Here is a 19,289-nt window from a genome sequence, read left to right on the forward strand (position 1 = left end):
ATGTGGCTGTTTGGCCACTGACGTTGCCATAACAACACCTGAATTTAAATGTGCAACCTCTTTTTGTGACAGATTTTTGCATGAAATTATAATTCTTCTGAATGATATTCCTATTGACAGCTAGTTTCTATGTAAACATTATGAAATGGACAGCCAGAGAGAATACATGAAAAACAGTTATGAAATACTATATGACAAAACAAGAATACAGTTTAAAAGGGGAGTGATTAGTAAAATATCCATAAAGAAAAATCTGTTTACAGTTCTATTTCATATGGGTGTTGAGAGATGTATCCATAGATCTCTTAATGTTGCTCTCAAAGTGCACCAGATTGATGCTTTTAACTTCAATATTTTGCCCCCGGACCCCCCCCCCCCTAGAGGAGGTTAGGTCCACGATGTTTACATGCTTATTTATATATATATATATATATATCTATTATACGGCTCTGAGTCATACGAATAGTAAAGGGGCGTGTCCAGAGGGATTCAAATCAGAGTAACAGGGGGGACATTCAAACAGGGGACACACACTTTAAAAAAAACTTTAAACAATAAAAATGAATTAATAACAAAAACTTAAATTTGGTGAGGAATATTAGCAAAAGGGACACAGCAATTTGGCCTACTTGTGCTAAAATCAGAGTAATTATTTAGAATTTTGAATATCCTGGGTAAATAACATTGTTGTTTTATGGTAGAGGGGGATAAATATTTAAAACCAAGCTTTTAAAAAATAAGCATTAGACCTTATAAATACAAAAGACATGATATAATGTATTGGGACTTGAATTCAGTTGAGTCATCTTGAAGGAGGAGAGCCCCATCTAGTGGTCCCAAAGAAAACAGCACATTGTGTTTCCACTGTTATGATGCCATGCCCATTACTTCATGTCTGAAAAGAGTAAAAGAGCCAATGATCTTTGTAATCAGGGTCAGGGGTCAGGAGGTGATGGGAAAGAAGAACTCAGTAACAAACAGTTCCTCTATGTTCTCCGCAATATATACAACATGTTGTATTAGTACAACCTGTTAGAACAGGATGGGTTGGTGGTGTAAACAAACACAAATACAATCCTGGGATTTGTCTGCCAGCAGAGGAAGAGAGCCGGTGTAATGCAGCTCTGATTCACATTGCACATGGCGTTAGGAATGGAAAGAATGGAAACTGCAGGAGAATATGACAACTAATACATTTCTTACACTAAACCCTGCATCCCTGTTTCAGTGGTGACCGGTGCTTCAGAGGGAATAGGAAGAGCATATCCATTTGCAGTAAGTGATTCTTTAAATAGCCCTGCTTGTCTTTGCATATCATTTCTTTACTCTAAGTTGTAGTATAGGACACCAAAGTTAAACATAATAACTAAGAGAAAACACACATCTTAACATTTTGTGTTAAGATGTGGTAGCATTTTTTGTTTTTTACATACTTTTATTTTCAACACTTGGTAACAAAGGTTGTATCTATTTATGTCCTACCCAGAACATTATGCAGTTTAAGATATGTACTATTTTATGCACATCTGCTAATTTTTTTCTGACAACTGTACATTTTTCATATCTCCAACCGCTCATCACTGCAACATTGCTTCCCTCAGCTGGCTGAGAAAGGGATGAACGTAGTAATCATGAGCAGAACTAAAATAACACTGGACCAGTTGGCTGAAGAAATAGGTCCAAACTCTAGGGGGCGAGTTTCCTTTGGGCGACAAACAGCTACAGTATGTTTCCCCTGTGGGTCTCCTAACATGTTTATCCTTGTAATAATAGGATAAACATTATCCTTGTAATTCAATCCTTGTAATTCAATATTTAAATCGGCTACAGTTAAGTATTTTGTGTCCAATGGTCCTTGGCAGAAATATTTTGACTTTTATAACAACACTTCTAGAGAAAGGTGACAAAGTGCTCCAAAATCCAAAAACAATGGCAATCACTGGTTTACAGTTGTGTATAAGAAATGTATATCTGTATATATTATGTAGAATCGTAGTCAGCAAAGTAACTGATTTATACACAGGTACAAAAATAGGGAAGCAAGAAGTACAACATTTCATTATGAAAGTGAAGAAGTATGAAGTAGCCTAGAATAGTTTGTATGGTCATGGGATACGAACTAATTGTGCCTATATGCTTCGAGGTGACACTGACACGTAGCATTATCACATGTGAATCTTTACCAAATGTCACCAAATACACACAGTAACAAATCAAACCACAACAGCAGCGTCTTGTTCTCATGTCACACATTTTCTGTGGGCTTTGTGGTCTTAGTGTCAGGCCTCTTTAATCCTACGCAGGCAGTACGTGAACTTTTGAAAACCCACAGGAGAGACATTTCCCATGATGTCGAAGAGAGTAAAAAAAAACCTCTTTAAATGCAGCACATGACACAGTTGACAACTATACTGGGTCCCTTTGGCCTATTGTTGTAGATAAGTAACGTTAATCTGTTCTGCTTAAACTTGGTAAAGGAACGAATGGAAGGGAATTTACATACATGATCTAAACATCTGTACCACACGAGCCTTCAGCTTAGTGTACATCTTTATTCTACTCATAATACTCTTGGATCAGTTATTCTAAAAGGAAGGTTATACAAAGGGATGAGAGAAGCAGCAAATAGATAGGATATGACAACAAGGGTTGAAGTCTTTCTTTATGGCACTTTATCAAAACAATGCCAGAGTTCAACCAGTGATTGAAATGTGGATTATTAAACTTTGAGACCTTTTAAGGTTAACAAACCCAGGATTTTATGAAGCAATTAGATGACGTCTTTTGCCTGACTGAGGATGACTTGTCCTACTTGACCTTTGACACACAATGAGACTTCACTTGTGTAAGTCTTTCTTCTAAAACTGTATATATGTTTTGGAGGAGAAAATGTAATTTTACTTTTGGCCACAAACTAGTTTTAAAATTAAACCATAGAAAAAGGTTGGGGGTTGAGATAGATGGAGCTGCAACAATTGTCTGAACAATGAACAATTTATGAACAGCCATCATTTAAAATGAACTAACAAGTACAAGACATCTGTCGGAAATGTTCATTACTTTTCAGTTTGATTTAATAACACAGACCTCACACCTCCATGATTTGCTTTCATTTCTAATTTCCATATTTGTTTTGAAGTTTAGGTGAATAAATTATGTTTGCTTGTAACGTCATATGGTGTTCAAGGTTCAAGGTTCAAGGTTCTTTATTGTCAATCTGACATAGCTACAGAGTAATTATGCAGTTGAAAATCTTATGTCACAGGCTTCTCCAACAATGCAACATAATAACATAACATAATAACAATAAGAGCAAGAGCAATACAAAAATAATAATAGTTATAAAAATGAAATAAAGTTATGATGTGGAATAGTGCAGTATGAGTCTATATACAAGTTATTGGAATGATATATATATATTAGGTATTAGATACATACTACTGAGTAGCAGTTGAATGTTTGAAGTTGTTTCAACAGTTCAATTTTTTAACAGTCTCACTGCCCGCGGGAAGAAACTGTCTCCGAATCTTCTTGTCCTTGCCCGGATGCTGCGGTAACGTCTGCCAGACGGCAACAGAAAGAACAGTTTGTGGCTGGGGTGATGGGGGTCTTTGATAATCCGTAGTGATTTCTTCCTGAGCCGCTGGGAGTAAAGGTCCTCCATGGATGGCAGCTCCGTCCTGGTGATGTGCTGTGCAGTTTTCACCACCCTCTGTAAAGCCTTACGATCGAGGTCGGTGCAGCTGCCGTACCAGGCCGTCATGCTGCCAGTGAGGATACTCTCTATCGTGCACCTGTAGAAGTTGCAGAGTATCCTGGAATCCATTTTGAACCTCCTCAGCCTGCGGAGGAAGAAGAGCCGCTGTCGAGCTTTCTTGGTGATGGTGGTGGTGTGAAGAGACCATGTCAGGTCCTCAGTGATGTGGACCCCAAGGAACCTGAAGCTTTTGACTCTCTCCACCGTAGTCCCATTGATGGCGATGGGGGCGTGTCCCTCTCCCTGCTGCTTCCTGTAATCCACAATCAGCTCCTTTGTTTTGCTGATGTTGAGATGGAGGTTGTTCTCCTGGCACCAAGATGTCAGGTTTTCGACCTCCTCTCTGTATGCCGTCTCGTCATCGTCTGTGATCTGGCCGATGACGGTCGTGTCATCAGCAAACTTCACGATGGTGTTGGAGCTGTGTGTGGCCACGCAGTCGTGGGTGAACAGGGAGTAGAGGAGAGGGCTGAGCACGCAGCCTTGAGGGGCACCGGTGTTAAGAATCAGGGTGGAGGATGTGATGTTTCCCACCCGCACTGCCTGGGGTCTGCCCGTCAGGAAGTTCAGGATCCAGTCGCAGAGGGCGCTGTTGAGCCCGAGGTCTCTGAGCTTGATGGCCAGCTTGGAGGGCACAATGGTGTTGAATGCTGAACTGTAGTCAATGAACAGCATTCTCACATATGTGTTCCTGTTCTTCGGGTCCAGGTGTGAGAGGGCAGTGTGGAGGGTGAGGGCTATGGCGTCGTCTGTGGACCTGTTTGCTCTGTAGGCAAACTGCAGGGGGTCCAGAGATTCAGGGAGGGAGGAGGTGATGAATAATTTGACTAACCGCTCAAAGCACTTCATTATGATGGAGGTGAGTGCTACTGGGCGGTAGTCGTTGGGGCAGGTGATGATTGTCTTTTTGGGGACAGGAATGATGGTGGAGTGTTTAAGACATGTGGGGACTACAGACTGCAGCAGGGACCTGTTGAAGATGTCTGTGAACACCTCTGCCAGCTGAACTGCACACACCCTGAGAACACGGCCAGGGATGCCATCAGGTCCAGGAGCCTTGTGTGGGTTAACCCTTTTAAAGGATTTACACACATCTGCCCTATTTAAAACAAAAGGGCAGTGTAGCTCCTGGTCCCTCTGTACCTCCACAGCCTGGCTGCTCTCAAAGCGTGCAAAAAAACTGTTTAGCTCATCTGGGAGAGATGCGCACGCAGACACTCCCGCAGCACCCCCCGCTGCTCCTTTGTAGTCAGTCATTGTCCTTAGTCCCGCCCACATATTCCTAGTGTTACAGCCTTTGAAGTCAGATTCCACCTTCTCTTTGTACTGTCTCTTTGCATTTTTTATTGCTCTCCGGAGATCATACCTAGACTTCCTGTACTCCTCCAAATCTCCCGCTGTGTGCGCGAGAGTGCGCGCTTTCAGTTTGCCGCGCACCTCACCGTTTACCCAGGGCTTTTGATTTGGGAATGTCCGTACAGAAACCTTCGGTACCACGTCATCGATGCATTTCCCAATGTAGCAGATGACAGTGTCCGTGTGTGTGTTGATGTTATTGTCCTCAAACACACTCCAATCCGTAGATGCAAAGCAATCCTGCAGTGCTGAATCTGACTCCTCGCTCCATCGTTGTACTGTCCTTGTTATCGGTCTGTCCCTTTTAAGTTTCTGCTTGTAAGCAGGCAACAACAGTAGTGAGATATGGTCTGATTTGCCGAAGGGAGGGCGAGGGAGAGCCTTATATCCATTCCGGAAAGGGGAATAAACATGGTCCAGTATGTTTCCCCCGCGCGTCGGGAAGTTGATGTGTTGGTAATATTTTGGCAAAACCTTCTTCATGTTGGCGGTGTTGAAATCTCCGGCCACAATGAACGCCGCATCTGGCCGTGAAGTCTCGGTTTTATCAATAAACCCAAACAGCTGATCGAGTGCCGTGTTGTTGTCGGCGAGTGGCTGCGGCGGGATATACACTGCTGTTATCACAACAGATGTGAATTCCCTCGGCAGATGGAAGGCCCGACATGAGATCATGAGGTGCTCTAGCTGTGCGGAACAGTCCGATGAAATAATCTTCACATCTGAGCACCAGTTGTTGTTAGTCATTACACACACACCGCCTCCCTTACTTTTCCCCGAGTTTGCAGTCCGGTCCTGACGAAAAATAGAGAATCCATCAGGGACAATAGCGGAGTCCGGGATAGCGGGGTTGAGCCAAGTCTCAGTGAGAATTAACACGTTACAGTTCTTAATGTCCCGTTGAAAAGCAATCCGGCTTCTGAGTTCATCTAGCTTATTTTCAATGGATTGAACATTAGCCAGAAGAATACTCGGAAGAGGGGGCCGATTCTCACGTTTTCTCAGTCTGACCAGCAACCCGGCCCGGCATCCTCGCTTTGTCTTCTTCTTGCGTCTCTCAGGTAGAACAGCAACAGGTAGCCATGGTGAATCTCCATTGTGTGGACTCAGTGTGGACTCAGTTCTGGTCATTTTTCATTGGACCAGTTTGTGAAATTATGTGGAGATAACAAAGTATACAAAGGAGAAAGCCAGAAATAAAAAAATTTGTTTTGTTAGACTTTAAGGGGACCTATTATGCAAAATCCACTTGTTCATGTCTTTTATACATAAACATGTGTCCCCTCTGTGTAAAGAGATTCTGAAAGGTTCAGGAAAAAAGATTAGCTCACTTTTTGTCCTGATACATTTATATAAAAACCTGTCTGAAAAAGAGCTGATCAGATTTTGGCCACTTTATGATGTCATAACGATTTTTTGGCTTGTGTAACCATTAGCCAATAACCAACCAAGGTAACCCCCCCCCCCCCACCTTATCACCTGAATCTCCTCCTAGAGCACCATTGTGTTTTTTTTTTAACCAAATATCTCTCATGCGGCTTTCACACCGGCGCTTTTCACTTTCTAGCTCCTCGCGAGAGCTTTTCTGGTTCAGCTCCCGTTTCCCTTTTCAGCTCCCGCTCTGTTCACACTGCCCAGAGCTGCCGCTGCTGCGTCATGACGTCACAGTTTACGTCGCTGATTTTCTCCCACAACAACAACGGGCCGGGGACTGCATCGGGTCGTGTTGCTTTTAATCATACGAAGCCAGATTAAATTAAATAACGACTTCTCCAACCTTATACTTTTCTCCAGAGTGCCGTGGTTCATTGTTTATTAATGTGTTTCAGCGGCATTTACCGACCGCTGCAGTGGCTGCACTTCCACGGGAGTTTATTGTCCCGTTAGCTCCGGGTTAGCTCACACGGCTCTAAAGTATTCACTGTCTGACTGTCACACAAGCAGCTGATACATATCCCCAGTTCCCCTTAAGTGAATGTGTGTCAGTCTGAATTGATGCTGTTTGGCATCACAACGCTGTTATGAAAGTTTCTCTGGTATAACATGGGTGATGTTAGCATAGCAACCGAAGCTAAACTGACTACTTGCTAAGCCGTTTTCTATAGGCACATTTTACCGGCGTATTTTTCATTATGATTCTACTTGTGATAGTCGGACATGACAACCTGTACAGCCCATGTATCTCCACAATGATCAATAACAGCGAACGGATGGTCAAAGTAAGGTTTCCTGCACGCCTCGACGTAAGAGACGTAAGCGACGCCGCGTCATAGCTCCGAAGCTCTTGCCTCTGGACCGACAATTTTTTGGAGCTGGAAGTGAACCCCATTCCGGAGCTATGACGCGCCGCCGCTGCGGTGTGAACAGGAAAAACCGGCGCTTTTCAGGCTCAGGCTCCCAGCAGGAGCTGGAAAAGCGCCGGTGTGAAAGGGGTATCAGAGGGGCTTGGGGAGTGGCTCCTTATTTTCATCTAAAGTAACAGACAGAGAATAAGCACTTTTGAAACAGGGCTGAAACCAGGGTCGGCGTCATGGGGGGGTCATTCGCGGACCATGCCCCCCCCAAATGAGTCACTGTTCCCCCCCAACGCAGGGCGGGCAAGCCTTGCCACTTTGCCGTTTTCTTTTTTTTTTAATCATATAAGTGAAAACTTTTCCACTAAAACTTTTTTGTGTGAAATAAATCAGAAATAAAGAATACAAATATAAAACACAGCCTGAGGCGTGCTCACTGCTGCTCTCTGATTGGTGTGTTGCTTGACCAATGACCCCCGACCTTTGTTTTGTTATCATTACGTGGCTGTGTGTTTAGATGAAAGCCCAGTGGCGATCTTTTCATCTGTTATACTGATTATACAGTAAAGCCATCGAAAATAATATGATATACAGTACAGTACAAGTACTTCTGGGTCTCTGTGTTTCATTCAAGCTCGGCTCTGTGTGTGTGTGTGGCACGAGCGCATTTTGTGAATGCGCGAGCGGTAACGTGGAATGTTGTTGTTAGCATCTGGTTAGCTAGCTATGCTAACGGATATAAAGAGCTGTTTCTACACCAAGGTGGAGGAGAGTCCTCTCCTGTCAGACTGAGAGGATCTTATAACGTCAGCTCAGTGAGGTAAAGGACTCTCTCAGTGTTTAGATAGTTCACTTTAGTGTAAGTTATCTCAGTGGGTCTCAAACGGTTTGGTCACCATTTATGTAAACAAGTATTTGCGAGGAACACCTTTATATGAACATTATAGTTATTAAAAAATAAGAGAATAAATGAAAAACAGGTATGAAATACTATATGACAGTAACACAAGAATACAGTTTAAAAGGGGAGTGATTAGTAAAATATCCATAAAGAAAAAGTACATCTGTTTACAGTTCTGTTTGATATGGGTGTTGAGAGATGTATCCATAGATCTCTTAATTTTGCTTTCAAAGTGCACCAGATTGATGCATTTAACTTCAATATTTAAAAAAAAATCTTCCCGGGGGAGCATGCCCCCAGACCCTCCTGGAGGAGGTTAGGTCCACCCCCCACCTAAAACATGTTCACATGGATAGGATACTAAATACATTTGCACACTTTTTATATGGTGGCCTATGTCCATATGTTTCTGTTTTGGTGGTCGTGCCACAACCGTGCGTGTATGCACAAGTCATAGGTGCGCTATAAAATAGCACTACACCCCTGCAATGTGTGTGAAAACAAGAGACTTTACAGCATGTTATTTGAAATTGAAGTTGCGTTGGTGTTTGTGTGTTGGTTGTTGACGGCAGTGTGTGCCCCCCCCCCGTGGTAAATTATTTCCCCCCCATTCGATTTGTTCTAGAGCCGACCCTGGCTGAAACAGAGGGGATTATGGGATGCTACAATGCATGATCTGTTTGGTATTTGGAGCCAAACACTTCAGAGACATGTTTTGTATAAATCTGAGACCTATAATATATTGATGAAAAACTATGGCAATAATAATAATAATAAATGGAATTTATAAAGCGCCTTTCACGGGACCCAAGGTCGCTGTACATGGTGGACAGACAAAACAAAACAGACAAGCGAACAAAACAAGAACAAAATAAAATAAAATAAAGGAAGCCAGGGGACCAGGAAAGGACTAGGGTCCGAAGGCCATGGTGAACAGGTGCGTTTTTAGTGAGGATTTGAAGATGTCCAGTGTGGCAGCGTTCCGGATCTCAGGAGGAAGTGCATTCCACAGGGTGGGGGCCGCAACACTGAACGCCCTGTTACCCACAGTACGAAGGCGAGAGCGGGGGATGGAGAGCAGGCCCGTGTCGGAGGACCGCAGACTCCGAGACGGGGTGTAGGGATGTAGGAGGTCTGTTAAGTACTGCGGGCGAGGGTATGGAGGGACTTGTACGTGAGGAGGAGTGTTTTATAGTGAATCCGGGACTTGACCGGCAGCCAGTGGAGGTGGATGAGGGTGGGGGTGATATGTTGCCATGGCTTAGTGCGGGTGAGAAGCCTGGCGGCAGAGTTCTGGACATATTGGAGCCTGGCCAGGGTTTTGCTGGGAACCCCGGACAGGACTCCATTACAGTAGTCCAGACGGGATGTGATGAAGGCGTGTATGAGTGTTTCTGCCACAGAGTCAGAGAGTGAGGGGCGGAGTCTGGCAATGTTTTTGAGATGGTAGAAGGCGGATTTGGTAATGGATTTGATATGCGCCTGGAAAGAGAGGGTGGAGTCCAGGATGACTCCCAGGTTGCGGACTTCAGTGGACGGGGAGATGGAGCAGCCGTCAATGGTGAGAAGCAGGTCACCAACCTTCTGGAGCTGCGCCTTGGGAGCCACAATGATGAGCTCAGTTTTGTTGCTGTTTATTTTTAGCAGGTTTGATGACATCCAGTTTTTGATGTCCTGGAGGCAGTTGACAAGGGAAAGAGGTGGGAGCTGTGTGGACGGTTTAGTGCAGAAATAGAGCTGTGTGTCATCGGCATACGAGTGGAAGCTGAGACCATGTTGGCAGATGATTTGACCAAGTGGGAGCATGTAGATGGTGAATAGGAGGGGTCCAAGCACAGAGCCTTGAGGTACACCTTGGTTAACTGGGGCCAGAGGGGAACTGCAGTCACTGATGGAAACTGAGTGAGTCCTGTTAGAGAGGTAGGACTCGAACCAGGCAAGAGCTGTGTGACTGAGGCCAAGGTAGTCTGACAGGCGGCTGAGGAGGATGCTATGGGATATTGTGTCAAAGGCAGCGGAGAGGTCCAGGAGGATGAGAATACTGATGAGGCCAGAATCAGATGCGATGAGGAGGTCATTAGTGATTTTAATGAGGGCAGTCTCAGTACTGTGATGGGGTCTGAAGCCAGGCTGGAGGGGTTCGTAGAGCTCATGAAATGTCATGTGGTGTTGCAGTTGTGTGGCAACTGCTCTTTCCAAGATCTTGCTCAGGAATGGGAGGTTTGAGATCGGCCGGTGGTTGTTGAGGTCCTCCGGGTCCAAGCCAGGCTTCTTCAGGATTGGAGAGACTGAGGCAGTTTTGAGGCAGGGTGGGACTGTGCCAGAAGACAGGGACAAGTTCACATAGTAACAGTCGCGGGTGTATTGTGTGTGTGTGGGGAGTGTTGCAGTAAAAAATGCCACTGTAGTGCCGCCGCCACTGTGGGCTAAGCCCCGAATTATTTCAGGTCCAGGCGACGCCCCTGACAAACACATTTAAATATTTGGTTTAAACGGCGTAATAATAAGGACGATCGTCCGTTCTGTGATTCTCCAGAACACACATGTTATGATATTAGGGTCATGCAGAGTGAGATGAGATCGCTGTCCCTTTAAGAGAGAGAGAGAGAGGGGTGTGGCGTGTGCATGTGTGTGTGTCATGGATGTATAATAAGAATAATAGTGTGTGTGGATGGTAGAGCGAGAGTGAGCGAGCGTGTGTATGTTTCTGGAAGTGAAACGAGGCAGCAGAAAAACAGAGGTCTGTGATGTATTTTGTGAAACAGAAGAACAGCTAAATAAATGCTGGCACGCGTGCCAGGGGTTGCCGACCCCTGTTGTAGATAATCTGAAACCTCTGATGTAGGACACAACTATTACAGATGTTTGTTTTGTTGATCCATTCTTAATTCCTTCCAGGGAGAAGAAATGGATAATCATTTGTCAAAGGCTCCCCCAGAGACGACCTTCCAGCACCAAGACGCCCTGCCATCCCTGCCGGTCCCATCACTGGAGACCAGCCTCTCAAAGTACCTGAATGCAGGTAGGATAGTAACTTTGAACAACCTGCTGTGTCACAAGTTCCTCTGTTTCAGAATTTACTCACTATTTGAAAAGAAAATGTGCAACTTTGAGGTGTTTTAATCATGTCAAACTCTTAATATTATAACAGCATACACATGTTTTAGCTTGCGTGTATGATTGTTGCATATGTTCTCATTTTGTAAAATGTACGCAAGCTCATGAAATCTTCAGTTTTTACAGTAAAAAATGCCTAATGTTCACAATGACCAGCAGCTGAGGCTCTTACCTGACTTATTTTGTATTGCCATGTCTCCATCAGTTCGTCCATTTGCATCTGAGGAAGAGTTTAAGGCTACGTTGGACATTGTGAATACATTTCAAGAGGGTGTTGGCCAAGAGCTGCACCAAAAGCTACTGCAGAAAGCCAGAACAAACAGGAATTGGGTGTGTAATGAATCTGTCATTTATTTTTTGGGTGCTACAGTCTTAGATGTTTTACTCATCCTTACTTATATGTTTTTTAAACAAAAATAACATTCCTCAGCTGGAAGAATGGTGGTTAGATGTTGCGTATCTGGAGGTTCGCATCCCATCTCAGCTGAATGTGAACTTTGCCGGCCCGGGGCCCTACCTGGAGCACTGCTGGCTCCCCGAAGAGGGATCTCAGCTGCAGAGGGCTAGTATTAGCACATGGCACACATTACAGTACTGGAACCTGATCCGCACGTAAGACTTGTTCAAACACATTTTTACAAGCTGTGTTTTTGTGTTTTGTTAATCAAAAGCTGGTCTTTTTTATATGAAATGGGGTATTTATGAAATGTGTTGTTTTGTTTTCCTTTTAGGGAGAGGCTGCATCCTCAGAAAGCCGGCAAATTACCGTTAGATATGGACCAGTTCAGAATGCTGTTCTGCACCTGCAAAGTACCTGGAGTGAAGAAGGACACCATCCGTAACTACTTCAAGACAGGTAGAAATAATCTTATCTTATCTAGAGCCTTCAGACACACCTCCGATAGCTTTAGCACAATTTCTCAGCTTTTTATTATAACCGTTGTTTTTGTGCGTTTTTTTTCCTTGCCACAGAGAGTGAGGGGCCGTGCCCTTCCCATGTGGTGGTGATGTGTCGTGGACGGATGTTCACATTTGATGCAGTGTGTGATGGACAAATCCTCACTCCTCCAGAAATACTCAGGTAGTGATATACACACAAGTACAAACAACATTTAACAGAACAACGGAGGGTTGAAAGGTCCGTCCATGAACAAACTGCTGCTGATAGTGCTAAATGTACTTCTGATAAAACATGGAGGAACAGTACACATCCTACCACTGAGTTTGAATTCATTTGATTCTATTTTTAGAGATGTGAGGATACATTTTCACCATTAGTCAGAATCTTAACTGTCCTAGTAAGAAATATATATGAAAAAATAACAGTTTTTACTGTGCCCCAGAGCAGCAGGAATTTAAAATAATTGTATTACAGAAGCAACAGGGAAACATGTGTTAATTGTGTTAACAGGGAAACCGGTGTTAATTCCAGCAAGAACTTGTACTAATTAAAACCGGGTAATTATTTTTCGTTCTTTAATGAATCTATCCATTTTGTACTGGTTATCGGGTTCCAAGTTGATCATATCATTGATCAAAATCCATAAACATATAATTCATAATTAGCTGTGAAAGGTTAATGCTATATACTCCTGGGAAGTACTGAAATAATTGGATTAAAAAATACATTTAATGACGCTTTATTTGTTTAAAATGTTTAAAATTGCATTCTGTGTGGTATTAAAAAGGTATTTGATCAAACTATGAGCCTCTATTAGGTGATTGAGAAGCATAGAGGGCTCAATGTTGCCTTGTTTTATTTGATGTACAGGCAGCTGAGCTATGTGAAAGAGTGCTGTGAGGGGGAACCAGAGGGAGACGGAGTGTCGGCCCTCACCTCAGAAGAGAGGACTCGCTGGGCGCAGGTATGGGTGTTCACATTTCAATATTTAGGTGTCCATCTTTGTTAATGAGATCTAAAACAGTTCTTATATTACAAAAGCATAGTTGAGTCAGTACTGTCAGTATTTATCTTTCTCTGCAGACCAGGGAGCATCTAATAAGCATTGATCCACACAATAGCAACATCCTGGAGACCATCCAGAGCAGCCTGTTCGTCTTATCTCTGGATGAAACAAAACCCTACTCCTCTCCAATGAACTACACAAATGTAAGAGCATCACAAAGTATATTTTTTACTTTGTATGACCTATTGTTCACTAGAATTTATATATATCTTTTCAAGGAATGAGTTGTTTCTGATTGCGTGACTTTGAAATTCTGAACAAAGATAACCAGGGCGGCCCTTACAGGCGACCCCACAATCCGCTGGGGCGACAAATCGTACAACTCACTCAGCTTCGCAGATGGAACCTTTGGAACCACTTGTGATGTGAGTTTGTATACGTGTGTCATGCTAAAGGAAATCTGAGAAACACTATATGACACATGTATACTGTATGTGAAAGATTTCATTATCATTAAGATAAGAAAAAACAGATTTCATAACACTGATAGTTTTTTTGCAGCATGCACCTTTTGATGCCATGGTGCTGGTGTCTATGTGTTGGTATCTGGACCAGCAAATCAAAGCTACAGAAGGCAAATGGAAGGTAAATATTGACTATTACTTTATTTTTTACATCCATTTAAATAGTTCTTGGTGGTTCAATTTAAATGTATATGTCAACTCTCCACATAACGATGTCTATGCTTTTGAAGGGATCAGAGGCAGTCAGAGCCGTGCACCGTCCTGAGGAGCTGGTGTTTACTGTGGACGAAAAAGTCCAGAGTGACATCCGCCACGCCAAACAGCAGTACCTGGAGACGGTGAGCCAGGATTACACCAAACTGTAGTAGAAAAAGCCTGATGCAGAATCACTTAGTCACAGCCGTGTGGGTCGTGGTTTTTCAGGCACAGGACCTGCAGATTGTGTGTTACGCCTTCACAGCGTTTGGAAAAGATGCCATCAAACAGAAGAAGCTGCACCCAGACACTTTTGTACAACTAGCAAAGCAGTTGGCCTTCCAGCGAATGCACAAAAGGTACAAGATGATACAAAAAATAGTACCATGTGTTTACTGATGTTTGATGTCCAAGAAGTGAAAGGCCCTTCATTTCTCTCCTTAACCTTCACAGGCCGGGCAGTTGTTATGAGACCGCAATGACTCGCAAGTTCTACCATGGCCGGACGGAGACGGTGCGACCCTGCACCCAGGAGGCTGTCAACTGGTGTAAAGCCATGATGGACCCCTCGTGTGATGTAAGTACACGTCTGAAACTCTGCACTGTGGCAAAATCAGGCTTTTGCTCATTTTACAGGGTACATCCATTTATTTTTCTGTCAGGCTGGTAGCAGGAGCAAAGCCATGCTGGCAGCCTTCAATACGCACAACAACCTGATGGTTGAAGCCCAGGATGGACAAGGTTAGTTCAGTTTTCCTGTCACGATAAAATGCGTCTTGGTATCTCCTCCTATTTATAAATTGGAGTATTAATGTTTGGATGATCAGGGTCACATGTTGTTTTCTGACGCTTATGTCTCAAATATTTATCTGTGTCATTTTCTGACAATGTTTCCAGGTTTTGACAGGCATCTTCTTGGGCTGTATCTTATCGCCAGAGAGGAGGGACTTCCCACTCCAGACCTCTTCATGGATCCCCTTTACTCATTGAGGTACTACCTGTAAAGCTGTGTCTGTGTGTGTCTATGCTGTTTTTAAAACCTATTCTTTTAATTTACAGAGTGAGATGACCCACTATGCCCATCTCCAAATTCCATTATTTTTTACAACATATATTTTATATAGTCGTAGCAAGAAAAGCACATTGACAATGTCCTAATAAGGAAAAACTGCAGTATTGTTTGGGAGTTCTTTCTGTCTGACTTGTGTTTGTGTATGCAGCGGTGGAGGTGGTAACTTCGTGCTGTCGTCCAGCCTGGTGGGCTACACCACAGTTCTGGGGGCCGTGGCTCCCATGGTGCACCACGGCTACGGCTTTTTCTATCGCATCAGAGACGACAGGTGGGTTAAGGCTTATACGCATGTTTCCATAATGCTGTTTTTTCTTCTGAAAATCGTTCTGCTCCAACTGTAATGTTTTAGCAACCTTTTAAAACACAAGATTAATTAGTTTTATTAATTAGATTATTTGCTAAATTATAAACTGCTTTTCCTAGTTCTTGAAAAAACGTTTTAGAAATATTAATGATGTGCATCTTTGTCATTCAACTGAATGTTTATTTACATCGTTTTTACCTTAAAAGTTGAACATTTGTGCGTAGCCTCCCTGCATTTTCAGCGATTTCAATAATACCCACACTCTGCCTTATTTCTCCCCAGGATCGTGGTCTCTGTCTCGGCGTGGAACTCTTGCCGTGAGACAGACGCTGCGACTCTGTTCAACAACTTCTCCAGCTCCATGCATGAGATGCTCCACCTGGCCACCACATCTCAGCTATAAGTAACTTTATTGACCTCACGGTTTACCAACACTGGTAATAGCTGACAGCTAGCGATAGTCATGTTTGTTCAGAGCACGGATCAATGCAAAGTTAATGAATCTGATCTGCTGATAGCCACTGGTTTGGGCATTCAATAAAATCTTATCAGCTTTTCTGGTTCATGTACTGATTTATAATTTTTAGTGTAAATCTTTATGATTCTTGTGTACATTTTTTGGAGAATGTTTCATTTAAAATTCTGACAGTATTAATCCGTTTTTAAGATAAGCTAATGCTATGGCTCAAGACCTTTTTATGGTGTTGGTTCTTCAGGGGGTAAATATTTACCAGACGCTGTGAGCCATGGACAATTGAAGAAAATAGCTTCTGTTTCTTTTAGTTGTTGTCCTTTAATTATTTTGCAATTATGCATTCCGATTTAACTCATTAAAAATAACTTTATAAGTTAAATATAATTGATTTGTTTCATGTTATGGATTAGTAAAAATCTAGAGAATAGCACATAACTTTAAAAGTTGGACTGAAATTATTTTTGTAGAAGAAATCAGTTAATATGGTCTTACTGTTTGTTTTGATGTTTGCCTACAATCAAAATCGTGATAGGAATTACAGTGTTGATAGTTGTAGTGGGCAACACAGGTATGGTTAAGCTGTTAGCTGCATTCACCCTATATACTGTAGGAAAGACGGCTAACACTACCAAGCTATGCAGGAAGTAACGTACCATTTAGCTAGCTTCCACTTTTTAATCAAACCATCAAATTTCAGTTTGACTTTTGGAAACTAAGAGTGGCCTTCAGATCTATTGATGTTGAAAAGTTTTGGTTTGCTTATGGTTGCCTTACTTGCTTGGTCACTGCACCTCAAAAAGCCTACACACTATGCAGCTTTCCTTTATCTGTACGTCACGCTTGAGATTGCTAAATGTTAATACGAATGTATATTAGGATTGCTGCTGTAAAACGTGAATGAGCCCAAAAAACTGTGATTTCCATCCCCTCATTTCCTCTGCATTTAAAAACAAATCTGTCTGTGTTGACAAAGGTTTTGGAAATGGCAAAATGTGAATAAGATTGTACTTCATTTAAACATACAATGAACACTAGCTTAAAGGTGGGGTAGGTAAGTTTGAGAAACCGGCTCGAGATACACTTTTTGTTATATTCCATGGAATGCTCTTAACATCCCGATAACAATGAATATCTGAAGTGCTTTGACAAAAAATCCATAAAAAATGTTCATCTGTGGAAGCCGTAATACTGTAAAAAGCACGACCAATCATTTTAGCCGACCCGGCTAAAATAACTGGATGGCCTACCTGCCTGTCAGCCTTCCATCTGTGCACAAACTTATCTCGTGCCCTCATTGGTCATGTGCTCTGTAAGGAAGCGGCAGATTTTCTCCGGTTGTGTATTTTCAAATTCTAGCGATCTCGAGCCGGTTTCTCAAACTTACCTACCCTACCTTTTAATAATTAACATTTGTAACAGGACAGGGCAGATAAAGAGAAAAGTGGTAGTGCAGCAATCACGACAGAGGCAGTGTTCAAATCCAAAAAGAGGCTTTATTGCTAACAAACTCAAAAATACCTTTAACTAAACAAAGGCTAACGTAGCCGGGCCGCTAACCGACTTACCAGCTTACAAAAATGTTTCCTCACGCTGGGAGCCTCCTGCTCTCTCCATGTGCCACACACCACTGAGCAACTCTGTGTGCTTTGTCTCCCTTGAGGGAGTGATTAGCACCAGGTGTGAGGTCTCCACACCTGGTCCCAATACTGCTAATTGGCAGCGGGTGGAGCCACCTATTGGGAATGTAGGTGCCTCCCACTACTCTGCCTCTCAGTCCCTTACACACCCCCCCCCTTCAGTTCTGGCCTAGGAGAGGTGACCATGGTCCACAGGGCATCTCTACGGGACAGGGCATCTGCATTCCCATGCTTGGCTCCGGCTCTGTGGATGATAGAGAAGTTAAACTCCTGTAGTGAGACAAACCACCTTCCTACTTTAGCGTTTGTGTCTTTTTTATTTGCCATCCAGATCAGTGGGGCATGATCAGTTACCAGAGTGAAGTGACGTCCCAAGAGGTAATACCGGAGGCGCTCAAGCGCCCATTTTATTGCTAGGCCTTCTTTCTCCACAGTAGCATACACTTGTTCCCTTGTGTTCAGCTTCCGGCTGATGTACATGACGGGGTGTTCCTCACCGTGAACCTCCTGGGATAGTACTGCTCCTATGCCCACCTCTGACGCATCCGTCTGCACAATCATCCCCCGGCTGAAGTCTGGGGTCACCAACACCGGCCGTGCGCAGAGAGCCCTCTTAAGTTCCTCAAAGGCGTGTTCAGCCTCTCCTGTCCACTTGACCATTAGCGGCTGTGAGTCTCTGGTCAGGTCTGTAAGGGGAGAGGCTACTGTGGAGAAGTTTGGGATGAAACGGCAATAATAGGACGTCAGACCCAAGAATGTTTTCACCTGTTTCTTTGTTGACGGCCGTGGCCAGTCCTGGATCGCCTGAACCTTCCTTTCTTGTGGTCTAACGTTGCCCCGCCCAATGGTGAAGCCCAGGTATTCGGCTTCCTCTAGTCCAAGCTTGCATTTTCTTGGATTAGCTGTCAAGCCCGCCCTGCGGAGAGATTCCAGCACTGCTGCAAGCCTTATGAGATGGCTATCCCATGAGTCACTGTGGATAACAACGTCATCCAAATAGGCAGCTGCATACTCACGATGTGGCCTCAGAACCTTGTCCATCAGTCTCTGGAACGTGGCTGGTGCTCCATGAAGCCCGAAGGGAAGCACAGTGTACTGGTACAGCCCTGTGGGGGTGGCGAAGGCCGTCTTCTCTCTTGAGGCAGCTTCAAGTGGGACCTGCCAATACCCTTTCGTCAAGTCCAGAGTGCTGATATACCTGGCTTCCCCAAGCCGATCAATTAGCTCATCTATCCTGGGCATAGGATACGCATCAAACTTGGAGATTTCATTCAATTCTCTGAAATCATTACAAAACCTGTTGGTTTTGTCTGGCTTAGGAACCAGAACGACAGGGCTGGTCCACTCACTGTGAGATTCTTCAATCACCCCCATAGCCAGCATTTTCTGCACTTCTTGCTCAATGGCCGCCCGTCTTGCCTCCGGCACCCGGTAGGGTCGCATCTTTACCTTTTGGCCAGGCTCTGTGTGGATTTGATGTTCCACCATCGTTGTGCGTCCAGGTCGTAGTGAGAACACATCCAAACTCTGCTGAACCAGTTCCTTGGTTTGCTGTAACTGAGCTTTGGATAGCCCTGGACCGTATTCAACTTCGGCCACCTCATGGTCTGGAGAAGGGGATACAAACAGGGAACAAGAACACAACAGTGCCTCTCGGGCATACCATTTCTTTAACAGGTTAACATGGTATATTTGGGATGGTTTGCGACGGCCAGGTTGGCGTACCTTGTAGTTGACTGGTCCCACCTTC

The 19,289-nt window shown here is 43.7% G+C and overlaps 1 protein-coding gene across 2 annotated transcripts; it reads left to right on the plus strand.

Annotated features, from left to right (window-relative positions):
- Nucleotides 1–11,028: 11,028 nt before the first annotated feature.
- Nucleotides 11,029–15,984, plus strand: LOC117480601 (peroxisomal carnitine O-octanoyltransferase-like). 2 transcript variants are annotated; one of them, XM_034127972.1, is made up of 17 exons: nucleotides 11,030–11,048; nucleotides 11,207–11,330; nucleotides 11,631–11,755; nucleotides 11,856–12,037; nucleotides 12,157–12,281; nucleotides 12,398–12,506; nucleotides 13,197–13,290; nucleotides 13,410–13,535; nucleotides 13,656–13,757; nucleotides 13,894–13,977; nucleotides 14,087–14,194; nucleotides 14,280–14,410; nucleotides 14,505–14,628; nucleotides 14,714–14,792; nucleotides 14,949–15,042; nucleotides 15,272–15,391; nucleotides 15,710–15,984. In XM_034127972.1, exons 2-17 carry the CDS (start codon nucleotides 11,216–11,218, stop codon nucleotides 15,828–15,830), a joined length of 1,839 nt encoding a protein of 612 aa, XP_033983863.1. In that variant the 5' UTR covers nucleotides 11,030–11,048; nucleotides 11,207–11,215; the 3' UTR covers nucleotides 15,831–15,984. The 2 variants fall into 2 exon arrangements, with proteins under 2 accessions (XP_033983864.1, XP_033983863.1); XM_034127973.1 differs by lacking the exons at nucleotides 14,714–14,792; nucleotides 14,949–15,042; nucleotides 15,272–15,391; nucleotides 15,710–15,984 and having other exon boundaries at nucleotides 11,029–11,048; nucleotides 13,678–13,757; nucleotides 14,505–14,552.
- The last annotated feature ends 3,305 nt before the right edge of the window (nucleotides 15,985–19,289 follow it).

The sequence above is a fragment of the Trematomus bernacchii genome, unplaced genomic scaffold (assembly GCF_902827165.1).
Source record: "Trematomus bernacchii unplaced genomic scaffold, fTreBer1.1, whole genome shotgun sequence".
Classification (NCBI taxonomy): domain Eukaryota; kingdom Metazoa; phylum Chordata; class Actinopteri; order Perciformes; family Nototheniidae; genus Trematomus; species Trematomus bernacchii.

Excerpts from the sequence above, each read along its gene's own strand:
- LOC117480601 (XM_034127972.1), top strand. The coding sequence starts at position 11,216 with ATGGATAATCATTTGTCAAAGGCTCCCCCAGAGACGACCTTCCAGCAC. Across the intron at positions 13,978-14,086 it reads CTACAGAAGGCAAATGGAAG|GGATCAGAGGCAGTCAGAGC; the intron begins GTAAATATTGAC and ends ATGCTTTTGAAG. Across the intron at positions 14,411-14,504 it reads TTCCAGCGAATGCACAAAAG|GCCGGGCAGTTGTTATGAGA; the intron begins GTACAAGATGAT and ends TAACCTTCACAG.